Source organism: Macrosteles quadrilineatus, unplaced genomic scaffold (genome assembly GCF_028750875.1).
Source record: "Macrosteles quadrilineatus isolate MER2022 unplaced genomic scaffold, UCM_ALF_1.0 Scaffold_4__1_contigs__length_99947679, whole genome shotgun sequence".
Classification (NCBI taxonomy): domain Eukaryota; kingdom Metazoa; phylum Arthropoda; class Insecta; order Hemiptera; family Cicadellidae; genus Macrosteles; species Macrosteles quadrilineatus.
This window is the reverse complement of record NW_026542597.1, coordinates 9847107-9860812: the sequence shown is the minus strand read 5'-3', so window position 1 is coordinate 9860812 and position 13706 is coordinate 9847107. Positions and strand designations below refer to the sequence as shown.

At 36.2% G+C, this 13706-nt stretch overlaps 1 protein-coding gene across 1 annotated transcript in view; it reads right to left on the bottom strand.

Moving 5' to 3' along the window:
• Nucleotides 1-13706, bottom strand: part of LOC128991751 (uncharacterized) — a 90214-nt gene that overhangs the window by 61703 nt on the left and 14805 nt on the right. Inside the window, exons 5-11 of the mRNA XM_054414921.1 lie at nucleotides 8764-8946; nucleotides 7976-8238; nucleotides 5922-7624; nucleotides 5618-5728; nucleotides 4240-4290; nucleotides 3523-3581; nucleotides 637-800 (exon numbers count right to left, since the gene is read on the bottom strand). Coding sequence (XP_054270896.1) covers nucleotides 637-800; nucleotides 3523-3581; nucleotides 4240-4290; nucleotides 5618-5728; nucleotides 5922-7624; nucleotides 7976-8238; nucleotides 8764-8946 — 2534 coding nt within the window. The remainder of the gene's footprint in view (nucleotides 1-636; nucleotides 801-3522; nucleotides 3582-4239; nucleotides 4291-5617; nucleotides 5729-5921; nucleotides 7625-7975; nucleotides 8239-8763; nucleotides 8947-13706) is intronic.

Sequence of the window (13706 nt, the reverse complement as noted above, 5' to 3'; positions counted from 1 at the left end):
TCTAGTGATTTTAAAGTTAAATTAACGGTTTTAAAAACAACTATCTAACGGGTTTAAGTAATGTCTGAATACATTCAAAGTCGTATCAAGTACAAAATGTACGATTATTCACAATCGATCATCTCAACACCAAATACCCTCAGTTAATTATTGTTACAAAAGAAAATAGTAAAAGACAAAATAGAGATTCGACAGACAATAAGAAATAAAAAGTTGTAACCGAGTCGCGACGTTGGCTATTGAAGCGACGGAATGATAAATCTTAGGACTGGTACGACACAAACCACTTATAATTCTGTCTATCTGGTGTTCTCATCAAATTTACTGTTTGTTGGCTGTTGTTTATATACTTTGTGTATATTGTCTACGTGTACTGTCAATTGGCTAATGTCTTCTGCTTGCGGAAGTTGTCATGCATCTGTATTTTTGACCTAGTATAATTTATTAAATAAAACCTAGGTAAAGAGAGAGAAGTGCAATTGTAGTGTTTTGTAATGATATTATACTTTTTAATTTTTTTTGGGACACAGGAGTTTAAAAGTGAATGTTCAAAATATGTCAAAGAACCTCTGAAAACCATTCATACTACCTACTCATCTTCATGCCAAAAACAATTCTACAAACTTGGGTACAAACCTCCTCGCCCTGTCGCGATGCCAGGCGGATACGAGCACTCTGCGATCAGCGTCGTTGTCACAAAGTTGCAGCAGAAAGCGGTGATCGAACCTGGGGTTGTTGGAATATCTCCGGACACAGGTACGGTGGAACTGGTGGTCCGTGTTACCGGGGATGAGGCAGACCTGGGTAACAGTCGGTTAATCAGAGACACAGGCACGAACTGGTAAACATCTATAGGCAGGAACTATTTTTTGAAGTAGGTCAAAATGATTGAACACTGGAAAAAATTTCGGTTACCGGTACTTAAATAAAATAATCTCAGTGTCAAATTTAGAGCCTGAGTTAGGTTGGGAGACTAGGTTTGTAACCCGTTTTGCACCCCAACTTCTCTTTCTATCCCTTGCTAACAAGTTGTGTAGGCCTACATGTTCTAGGATTGTAGACCTTTATCTGAACCTTTCTCAAATAAAGAATTACATATTATTATGTTCCCCCTGGCAAGGAGCTTTGGAGATTGTGTCTCACAACATTGGATTAAAATAATGATTTTCTAATCAATGAATAACGGAACATACCGTTTATGTATTTTTTACGGTGGAAGTTGTGGTGCGAATCGAATACAGTACAATAAATTGCTCATCAAACTGTACCGTGCAGAACACCAGCTTGTATTGAGTATTTATAGAGAGGATATGATTTTTTTATGAAATACACACATACATTTATCCTTTGCGAGAGAAAAGTATTTATTAATGAAATAAACACGTCTGCTTAAAAAATAAGGTTGCCAATGACACAGAAAAACATACACTTAAAATATTTAATGATTATAATAGCTATAAGACCGATTAAGTTTCATGTTTGCCATTTAATGATTTCTCATTATAGTCAATGAGCCTCTTAATGTTTCATGTATAAAAATTTTCAAAAAGGATCTGTCCGAATCATATTGTTTTCAAAAGTTCAAAAACAAATTTGATAATGTTCCTCTAGAACCAATAAACTATCCAATCACCTCCATTTTTGAAAAGTTGTAATTTTGCTTGAAATATTTAAAGGTTGATTCATGAATTTGTTTATTTTCTTCATTCACTTCATTAGGTTGATTTATGTTGATTTCATATCTAATTGTTGGATCGAGAACTATCTCTTTGTTTGTTTGTCTTTCAATCAACAAAATGTCCACTCTTCTAGTGCTTTCTGGATATTATGTTACAGGAGTGCAAAAGTACGTCAAACCACTAGATCAAAGACGAAACAAATTTTATCATGGCAGAAAATTTAAACCGGAAAGAAAAAGAATCAACTGTTTTAATATAATGGGAATATTATTATGATGTTTAAAGTAAATAGCCGCAAAACTATTTATTTTACTTGACTCCCCTAAAGCACAAAAGAAAAATTAATTCGCTTTACATATTTAACCTTTCTGTAAAACGTCTTCCAGTCAATTCTTATTCAGAATGTTCACCTTAATCTACAGGCCCTACACTCGCGAGTGAGGCTTGATTGATTCGGCGTCTTAGAAAAATAATAAATAGATGGTAAGATGGGATGGCAGGCTGAGGCAGGATGAATAGTTAAAGTGTTGTTACAGGCCCCACAAGAGACTGAGGCCCATCGACCGATGACGTCACCATGACCGACATCGCCAGGGCTGCCAATCGTGGGGAAACGACGGGGAATATTTCCCGGTCGCGTGATGAAACTATCTTACTCAGGGTGAGTTTAGGCAAATGTTTGATTTTCTTGTGTAGCACTTAGAGGTGTTATAGGAATTTATTATTGGAATATCTTTGAAAAATCAAATAATTTATTTAGTAACATTGGGGGAATAGTTTTGATTTGGGGATGCGGAATACTATCCCCCGGAAAACTACCCCCCCAGGTGAAACGTGACGTCACAAAATCTGCCAACTAACCAATATGGAAGCCGTGTCCGCGACTGGAATACTACCCCCCCTGGACAAATCATGCTATTTAATTTTAATTTTAATTCGAGTAATTCCATTGGATAATAGAAAGGTGATGTGGTGAATATAAAACAGGATTTCGAAATGTTACAGCAAGTTTGGTTGGTTAGGTTAGGTTAGATTAGAACTGTTTGACAACTAAATTTGAGTGTCCGTGACTGGAAAACTACCCCCCCCCCGGTCTCTGACGTCAATATGACGTAGGGACCTGTTTGGGGGGGTAGTTTTCCGGGGGGCAGTCTTCCGGCGACCCTTTGATTTGTTTTTAACCGAACATTTAAAGTTTTAAGACGAATAAAACTGTTGGTAGAATAGTTCGATTTTGACGAAAGCACACAATTGGTAATCTAGAAATGATACACCTTTAAATTAAGAGTTTCAGTTTTGAACGAGAGTACTAAAAAACGCACATAGTCGTTATTTAAGGTAAACATAACTTACCTTAAAAAACGTTTACAACATCGTTTGTTAAAATCAAATATAAGAACAACGTTATTTCAGTTTACAGAAAAAGTTATTTAAATACTAATAGTCACTGATAAAGTCTAATTTTGTTGAACTGTACCAAGTTATGTTTTACTTGTGCCAATACAAACCCCCCACTCAAACCCAAGCATTCATAGGAAACCCCGCACCCCTGTTGCAAACCCTCTTCTTGGTTGGATCCGAAAATATTGCACATTTAAAGTGAAACACATATCAATATAATTAACAACTAAATGAAAACTTTGTTATGGTACCAAACTGTTTAAAAACGGACATTTAAAAAATTGCAATATTTTTTCTAATTTTATTATTCAATTTGTATGCATTCATAAAAATTAAATGGCATAGCATTATTGTTAAAAATTTCAAAAATGTAGTTTTAGTTTTGAAATACATACGGTACTAAAGAAATTTCAAATAACTTTTATATAGTCAAATAACTTACCTTTACATAAGCATTGCAAGGTTCTGCTCCTGGTCGTCCTAGATTTCTACCGCGAATTACTGAAAAACAATCATATTTTTAAGAGCTTTTTTATTTTTTTTTATTTGACATTTCTGTTTATAACTAAGAAACATGATGCATCTTAAAATCTTTCCGTTTGAGGGACGAAACATCTTTTCTTCATCAAATATAACCAAATATCTTAGGATAATAAGTGAATAGTTATAAACAAACAACGCAAATAAAATGCAATTTAAGTAGAACTAGCTGTTATTAACGGGCTTCTCCCCGTTTGACCTCATAAATGATAAGTGTTAATAAAACTATTGATTGGTTAAGTTAACCTGAAATAAACAAAACAGAATACAGTAATACAAACAAATAATGACACCTGATTTTGATAAGGTAATAAATCGAAAGAACAACATACAAATAAGTACAGCTGAGGTATTTTAACATAATGTATATGGAAATTTCCCTTTAGAAAGGAATTATGACCTTAAAGGGCAATTTTTGGAATAATGGATAGATTTGCGCAAGGTTTCTCGTCATGACGAACATTTTAAGTATATGGTTTATGGAGTTGCGACTTATAGTTTTCTCAAAAGTTCATGGGTACTTTTGGCTTTATAGATGTATATAAAAATATAACAGTAAAACGACGTTACACAATTAATAACAATCATGAAATATTCTAAATACTTCAACGAGACTTACCGTGAATTGTAAGTACGTTGTCCAAACATTTCAGCGAAACTTCCAGTTCACCTGAAACAACCAAGGTGCGTTATATTATTATTATATTTATATTAAAAAAATATACTTTTTATTGCTTGAAGATGTCTTTACGTTTTATAAAAAAGTACCTCGTAATAAAATTAGTAACACGTGGTTCTTACCAATCAGTATATGAATGTTCACTAAAGTAACCGAATATAGTAGTTTGGCGAGTGCCTTAAAAACTTCTACGAGTGTCGTTAACACTATTTACGCGAGTTGCGTACACTACTTTACCTACGACGGTGTTTTAATTACTAAAAATCACTACTCATAACCTCTAAGAGAGGTTATGTTTTTGTTTATAACCTCTCATTGCCACTGACAGTGAAACAACGAATCAAACACTAATTGCACCAATCAACAATTAAATTGGCCTGAACAGCTGATTAGTTGAATTTCGAATAATTAAAATTTTGCTTCTTTTCTCTCAATCCCTGAACCTCATTGGTCCGTTACCCGTGTTGTTATGAGTAAAACTATGCTGTTATGAAAATAAACAATGCTGTTATGAGATACTTTTCAATTCTAAGAACTGTACTGAAACGCCTACTTTAAAAAAAAAAAAAAAAAACGGTCGTAGGTAAAATTAATTTCACAAAATCCCATCCGTTCAACTCGCACTTTGATCGACAATATCGACAAGGCTGGGAACCGCCAGGCGGCACCTGCAGTGTTTACTTATCTCCGCTGCACCTGCTTATCATTTCCAACGTTTTAGTGAGTCTTGTCAAAGTTCCATCCTCTCACCTGTAAATGGCTTATCACTACACTACTGCATTATGATAGTGATGTAAACACCTGCCAATTCCATTTGTTCTTGTCTTATCAAACTGTCTGCAGTATTTACTTATCTCCGCTGCACCTGCTTATCATTTCCAACGTTTTAGTGAGTCTTGTCAAAGTTCCATCCTCTCACCTGTAAATGGCTTATCACTACACTACTGCATTATGATAGTGATGTAAACACCTGCCAATTCCATTTGTTCTTGTCTTATCAAACTGTCTGCAGTATTTACTTATCTCCGCTGCACCTGCTTATCATTTCCAACGTTTTAGTGAGTCTTGTCAAAGTTCCATCCCATCACCTGTAAATGGCTTATCACTACACTACTGCATTATGGTAGTGATGATGTAAACACCTGCAACTTCCGTATGTTCTTGTCTTATCAAACTGTCTGCAGTATTTACTTTAGTACAATAACTGATCGGCAAAAGTTTGCAAGTATGTTTTATAATTTGTTCTTATTTGGAAAAGTCTGCATTTTTGTAGTGATACAATATCAATTGGCTTTAAATCTCCGGGAGTTTCACTTACCTCTGCCGAAAATCCGTTTCCTCGACCTCGTCAGTTTGTTGGGCGAAGCAAAGGACAAACATCTTCTTGAGCGGGACTGACGTAGTGGACTGTCAGTCACTATGCTGGACGCTAGAAGGGAAATAATAGTTTGTGACAGAGTCATGCAAAAAGTTAAAAATTAAACTAAATTAGATTGTAAGGGATGTACTCCTTATATAATAAGTTATTTCTTAGCTTGACCATTTACTATTGTATGGTCAAAGGTATGTATCAAACCTCCTTGAGTATAGAATAGCAAGTAATCATAATTGTCTAAACTTACCAAGACTGGAAAAATCGTCATCATTGTCATCTTCGTCATTGGCTTTAGAAGAAGCGGGTGATTTCGTTCTTGAAGACTCAGCAAACGACACGTCACCGTCATTCAGCAAGTTTTCTGACAGTTTCGGAGTCTTCAAGTAATGTCTGTGAGAGTCCCACGTTTCCTCTGAACAATCCGAAGCGGTTGTTGTGACGTCATTTTTCCTTTTATTTCCAGCTTTCGCCATGTCTAAATCAAGAGGTCTGACTCCGGGTATTTCTTCTTCACTAGGACTAGGAGGACTTGGTATTCCTTTAGGAAGTGTTAACCCCAAAAGGCTCGGATCTCCATTGTCAGAGTATTCAATGTCGTAAAGGGAACCGAATGTTACCTTTTTGGGACTAGTCAGCTGCAACTGAGACGTTGATTTCGATCTTGTGGTTTTTGGAGTTTCCTCTATACCCTGGTTACTCTTGGTGTCGAAAGGACTTGGTAGACCCTTTGGGAGCGTTAGAAAGGAAATTGGATGTCTATTAGCCACTCTTTTACATAGTGGGAGATTATCATCACTAATACTCCGCAGGCGTCGTCTACGAATGACCTTTTGTCTTTTCAATGTAGAAGGTTCGTCCAAGTCTATTGACGTACAGCCAGAAGATGTTTTCGTTCTTTTCTCGTCGGAGTCAGACGTCGGTGGGGTATTCAACACAAATGTCCGCTCATTAAATATCACACCGCGTCTTTTCAGCACAGCATTCAATTCGCGTTCCTCATTAGACCGATTCACACAATTTTTGATAATACTATTCCTACTTATATCTAAATTTGTAACTTCACTTTCAGGTCGCTCTGATGAATTCGCTAACACGTTTTCGCACTTTTTCCTGTCGTGGTTGGTGTTTAGGATATTTATAACACTAGAACCTACTACTATATCACCTACTCTTTGATTCAATATGTCCTTCCTCTTTTCACAATCCTCGTGTTCATGAACGAACGTTTTAAGGTTGCATGAAACACTACGTCCTTGAGAAAAATTATAATTCTCAAAAATTGAATCCGACATGGAAAAATTTACAGTGTTTTCTTTAGAAAGTAAGTCATCGCACTTAGGACTTTTCCCCGATGCACTTTTATCTACATTGTTTAGTCTCAGCCACGCTAATTTCCTCGCCAACGGCGACACCTCACACGTCTTCGCCTTCTCCTTGGAGAGCCAACACGACTGAAACTTATCACAGGGAAGAATCGATTGCCTAGGCCGCAGTTTGATTTCGTCAGACTCATTTGACCCCAGATTCAAATTTTTGATAAAGTTCGACATGAACTCTCTCGTATGGACTGGAGTTTCCGAAGCATCCTTCTTGAAGGTGGGTATTTCTTTGTTCACCAGGTCCACGGGACTGGGGGTGGGCGACTGCTTGAGCGCGTAGTACAGAGGGTTGTCCAAGCTTATACCTTGTGATATCAAAGGGAAGGTGTCTGTCATCCTCTGTCTGAGAGCTACCAGACTCTGTGTTGTCCTGAGAGGACAAGGGGAGTACTCTATGTGAGGCAGGTCAGGGGTGGACCTCTCACTCGTCGACGGCGTCTGGTCTGAGAAGGCTGCCAGGTCTTGGTGTCTGAAGTTTGAACAAGGCTGTTTTTTTCTTACTGGAGACACACTATCGCAGACGAAGCTTTCTGCCCTACACTTTCTATCGGGATCTCCTGCAACCAGATGCCTGTAAAAGAGGAAAAACAAATAAGATTAAACCCACGCAGTGTCCAATGTAATAGATTTTATAGAGGTAAATTGGAATAGGGTACACAAAGTTAATTTGCTTGTTAATTTCACCATTCGGTGAACCTATGCTCAAGCAACTTCCACAACTATTATGTTTATCTAGCTTCAAATTAAAATATCATTCTAAACTTTAGTAGCATGCATTTAAATTTAAAATAACAATTGTTTATTCGTTAAACGCTTAATATCCCCTTTTTGATTACACCAATGACTATTTTTGTTCTAACTATCTTTTGCTCTTTCAATTCTTTGTTTAATAAAACGCCTCAAGGAATAAAGCCACACTTACGAAGGTGTTTGTCTTCTGCCACGCTTCACTCCTGTTTGTCTATCCCTCAGCAGTTCTTTCCTGTGAGGCGAACAAGACGAACAAGGTGTCTTGAGGCGAGGTCTAGGCTGACTCCCCAGGCTGGCCCTACCCAGGGACTTCGCCTGGTTCTCAGGTGTCCGAGGGACGCTCTGGTAGTTGCTGACGTCCCTGAGAGCCACTGGGATGGAGTCCAGACACATGTAGATACTGTCTCGCTTGCGGGGCGAAGGCCTGTAGTCGTTCTGCAAAGATGACAATGAGTACAAATTTCATATAGGTAGTAGTAATAGCAAATTACAATTTAAGTTGAGACGTGAGTCTTCGTTTGCATAATATTTCTGTTTTTGAATTTTCGTAGGTTCTGTTATTGACTTTGGACGAACTGTAGCAAATTTACTAAAGTAATAAATATAGTTGGCTAGCTAAAGCTCACATAGTGAGCCACAGTCTACAGTCTAACAACCTACTGCTGTGATAGTTGTGATATAAAAAAATGGATCAGCTGAGGCTAAACTTTTATTCAAAAAGAAAATTTGTTTATTAGTAGTCAAAGGTTATAACAATTTAAATGCAAAATTTTACAAAAAGTTGTTTTTCTAAACGGCTATTCGACGAAAATCAGTAATTTATATCAGAACACTCTGTCAAAAACTCTATTCAAGTAAGTTTACTTTTATCTTCAAGCTGGCTTCCTTCAGCTTTAAGGTACGCTTACAAAGATTTGTGTTTTGTGAATTGTAAGCAGTTTTAGTGCTAGGTTTGTGTACCTCCTGGTCGCCATCACAGTTCTCCTTGCCTCGGGGGCGGTGACGCGAGAGCCTGGCGGCGGCTCGTCTGATGCTGTAGCAAGGTCCTGCGCCGCCCCCGTACTGCGACGGTGACCTGCCGCCCCCGCCGCCACCTCCACAGCCACCTCCAGTCTTGTGCACCGTCCACTTTAGCATCGAGTCCTGTAACAGGAGGATTCAGTTTTGTACACTGAGTGTTGTATTTGGTTGCAAGGGAAAACTGCAAAATAATTCACCTACTGTAAAAAAAGTATGCTCTGATTACATCAGATGTTTATGAGCCGAAAAACCAGGGAGAGAATATGAGTAAAGGATCAATGTTGGAAAACCTCAAAGGTTTGACATAGGTAATGTATTTTTAATTGCAAAGAACAGAACAATAAATAGGTATGTACTCAATACGTGTCAATACTCCTTACCGATAAGATTAAGTGGCAATTTGAATCTTTACAAATGACGAGCTGTTGGTCCGTCCTACGTACGGGAATCGAGTAGTCCATTAAAACTGTATAGTGTGTCTATTACTAATTCAAGCATAGTTTAAGCAGTTAAAAATGTATAGTAAAGAAAAAGCTGTTAAGATGAATAAATATCTGTGATGAATCTTACTTATTTCCTATAATCAATGACAAAATGAGTAAATAAACTGACCTCACAGTTCTATAGAATATTTTTTTATTCAACCAGCTGTTAGTTATAACAAATTAAATTGCACTAAACTAAAACAAACTAAATATTTTAAAGACTGCTCAAAAATAAATTAGAACTTCTAGTATTTTACTCTGTATATTTTATATACACTCATCCTCTTACTGAATAAATGAACGTATCAATGATTATAGCATTACACATAGTATAAATAAGTCAATGGTCAATTCTACCATGGATAAAACATACTCCCTTATGATTCTACGTATGTCATTTCATTTTCATCCAAATGCTGAATTTGTGATGCGAGCGCTGAATGTTTACAGCTGTTACGTTAAGCAAATGGTATTATAGCAAACGCTAGTCTAGAATGTATACGTCGGCTGCTAGACTTTAAAAAAATTAAAACCTAATTTCTAAAAAACTAAGTCCCTAAACTAAAATTATGGCTTCGACATTCCATAATTCTCAAAATTATCTTTCGTTCAACACAAAAATCTTGAAAATCCGTCAAGTAATTGATTCAGAATCGTGAAAAAAACCCTGTCACGTTTTAATATATATGATGATGGTAGGTAATACAGTGCCGTAGATTATTGTACTTCGACTTGTGGGTATAGACACTATCTACATAGAGACTATTTCCTGTGTCATAATTTGTTGGAATATAGTAATGTACTTAAGTTTCTACGTGATCTTAACCTAATCCTATTTTACATTTTTCCATTATATTCTGTATCATAACAAAGTCAAACGCTCAAGACCTCGTCTTTGCTCCTAGCGATTCTAGACCTAAAACCCGAAGCAATTGAACAATTGAGTGAATAGAGTTTACATTCCAACTGTAAACAATTGACTGAACTGAGTGGAAACTAAACGATTGTTTGGTTGGTTTTCATCAGCTGGTGCGCTTAAGATAAACACACAGTGATTGAAACCTGAAACCGAAACACTTTCCATACGTCAATGGAACAAAACATTCAGTTCATTGTTATGAAGCTACACAATGTTCATGTTGTTCTGTCCAGCACCAGGGAAATTGGAAACACTTCTCCCATGGGAACATCACAATTATGTGTTGTTTGTGTGCTTACAATGTTTTGTGAAATATTCTTATATTGTTTTAACGTATTCTATAGAGAAGTTGTGATTAATGTTTAGTAGTGTTCATCAAGAGATCTCGGTCCGTACCACTGGACTCTTTTAGAAATAAGGAGCAAAAATATTCTGTTGGTTGCATCCGATTTCTCATTTACCCTTGTTTTATTTTAAGACAATAGAATTTGTTTACGTAATTGAGTCCAAAGCCCTGGTATTGATACTCTCACAAGTTGATATTTTTGTTAGCATCATGATAGCTCAATGGCAATACATCTGCATCAAGAATCGATCTCGTTTATGATTTAACTAATTTCTCTATGTCGATGTAAGCACATAACCTACTCTGCTACACTCTAATGAAGTTTGGATGGACAAGCAATTAATTTACAATAACAAAACTCTTGTTGTTTTTGTGTTTATATACAGCGCTTTAGGAAAATATATTATTTGACTATAACATTTCAACAGAGTACATTCTATCTATTCGGGTTAGTTTCGGGTAGTTTCTTGCCAAGTTATTATTACTTAATATGGAAAGCTACATGCACATTTGCTACTTTATTCATATTGAAAACCCAAACTGATTTGGATGAGCAATTAGGATGACTTGTAATGAGGACAGTTTTGATCTTTAAACATTCAATGTTTATCGGCTGTACAAAATTCCCAAAACAAACATTATGTTTAATTGATCGTTAAATTTCAAATGTTGATATTCGTGCGTGGGTTGGCAACCCTAGGTGCCAGGTGGGTAGGCAGTGCCAGCTGTAGTTTAGAACAGCTGATAGCCTGTCACATCTACTGCCACCGCGCCTACGCCGCCGCCGCCGCTCAGCCTACTGTGACTTTTGACTTTTGACTCCCTCTCCACTTTGTCTCTGATAATCTAATTACATGCTCAGTGGCTCCATTGTCACATGACGGGGTCAAGTGAGCGCTTTAATTAAATGAGTAACAGATTTAGCAATGATAGACATAGTCCGAGCATTGATGTGGGAGGGTACGAAGCGGTTGAAGGGGGACGTTTAGGGAACGCAAAATGTCGTTTGAATTTTAATGAGCAGGTGTTGGTGTTTTGGGGTGTAAATTATTTTGTGTCGGGATTAAATGGCTATGGAAAAGCTGTTCAAGTGTGTCTAAAAGGGTATCGTTTAAATCTGGTATCAAATATGGATTTTAATTGTTCGATGTAACTATGTAAATATAAATGAATATTTGTAATCAATATAGGGCTTGGAAATACACTTGATATAGCACTTTATATAGTTTAAGAAACAAGTGTAAAAATAGGCTACAAATATTTATTTACAAATAATCATACATTTAAATATTTAATGCTGTGATTTCATGATAAGATCTGAACACGTCAATCGCTCTGATACATAAAAAAATTGTATTTGTAGTAGAATAACCAAAATTGTGAACAGATAAAGCTACGAACCCAATACATAGAATGTACTCTGTTGAAATGTTATAATCAAATATATTTTCCAAAAGCGTTGTATATAAACACAAAAACAACAAGAGTTGTGTTATTGTAAATTAATTGCTTGTCCATCCAAACTTCATTAGAGTGTAGCAGAGTAGGTTATAGTGCTTACATTGACATGGGGAAATTAGTTAAATCATAAACGAGATAGATTCTTGATGCAGATGTATTGTCATTGAGCTATCATGATGCTAACAAAAATGTCAACTTATGAGAGTATCAATACCAGGGCTTTGGACACAATTACGTAAACAAATTCTATTGTCTTAAAATGAAACAAGGGTAAATGAGAAATCGGATACTGTAGGACAACGTAGATCAAATCAACACCTGACACACCCTACTACCCGTTGTATGACGAGTTCCTAAATCATAATTTGTTAAAATATTGTTAAAATTTATGAAAACTATCTACCGAAAATTTTTTATCTCAACAATAACACCAAACAATCGCGAAACTGATAAACACACAACGACTGCCTGAAGTGCCTAAAGCAAAACTCATTTGACCAAACAATTAAAACTCCAAACTCCGAGTAAAACTTTGGACTTGTTGAATGCATCAACTGGTACAAAGTTATATGTATAACGTGTAACCCGTTGAGAACATGTGTGGTTTCACATGGGTGAGGTCGGCGTGCCGTTACCTGATTAGTATGGACCCTAGAACAGTACGGACTGATACTACACGATAGGCAATACCGGTCACCTGGATATACTGGCGGGATTTACTGGTGTTTTAACCCATTGTTTTTACTTCAAAATATTTTAAGCGGGAGGTTGTGTACTAAATGCTACATTAAATCGTAATCTTCAGTGAACGACTTTGTATAGGCCTTTTAAATTCCGTACACCTATAAGATTTGAAAAAAGACCCATCTTTCTTTAAACGTTTACCGGGTGTGTAGGTTTTACTGTGTCTAAATTAGGATGGAAGCGAACTAACAGATTTCTTATGACTATTTTCTTTTTGGTCCTAGAACAATTATAGTCATCCCAGTTTGACTTGATAAGTCTATTCCAAAGTACAGGGGTTTCTACCGTCTGTAAAACTATTGTAAGTCGAATTAAATATTTCATATTGGTACCCCTGCAGCTTAAAGAGTTTTGTTTACATTAATAAAAAACAGCTGTGTTGATTGTTGTGCTTATCGAAACCCCTACTTATTCTTTAAAGTAAACAAGTTGTGTTTTATTCACAAACATGTTTTCCGATCAAGAAAAGGCTAAGTGTATAATTTTATTAAGTGAACTAAAATCAGTGACTCTAATACAAAGGGAATTTAGAAGAACATCAAAGCTCCACCTCATGAAAATAATATTTGTCTTTGGAGTAATTTATAAACACTAGGTCAAAAAGCTGAGTAGGCCTGGTAGATCACCAGTTCACCATTTAGACGTCCGTAGATCAAGAAATGGTATAACCACCAGCTACGTATAATTTTTTTTATGTCAGGAATTCAACTAAATAAATAGTTTTTTGTATCTTTTCTCGTTTTCTTTTCATTTGATAACTAAACCCCACCATTATGAAAACCCCTTGTATTTTCCTAAACGATATATAGTAACAAAACTTACATTAATTTTATAAACTAAACTAACTTAATAACTTTAACTTTTTTTAACTTTTTTTATTAATAACTTTTGTTATTAATAAATGCGACATTCACGTAACCGCCAGTGA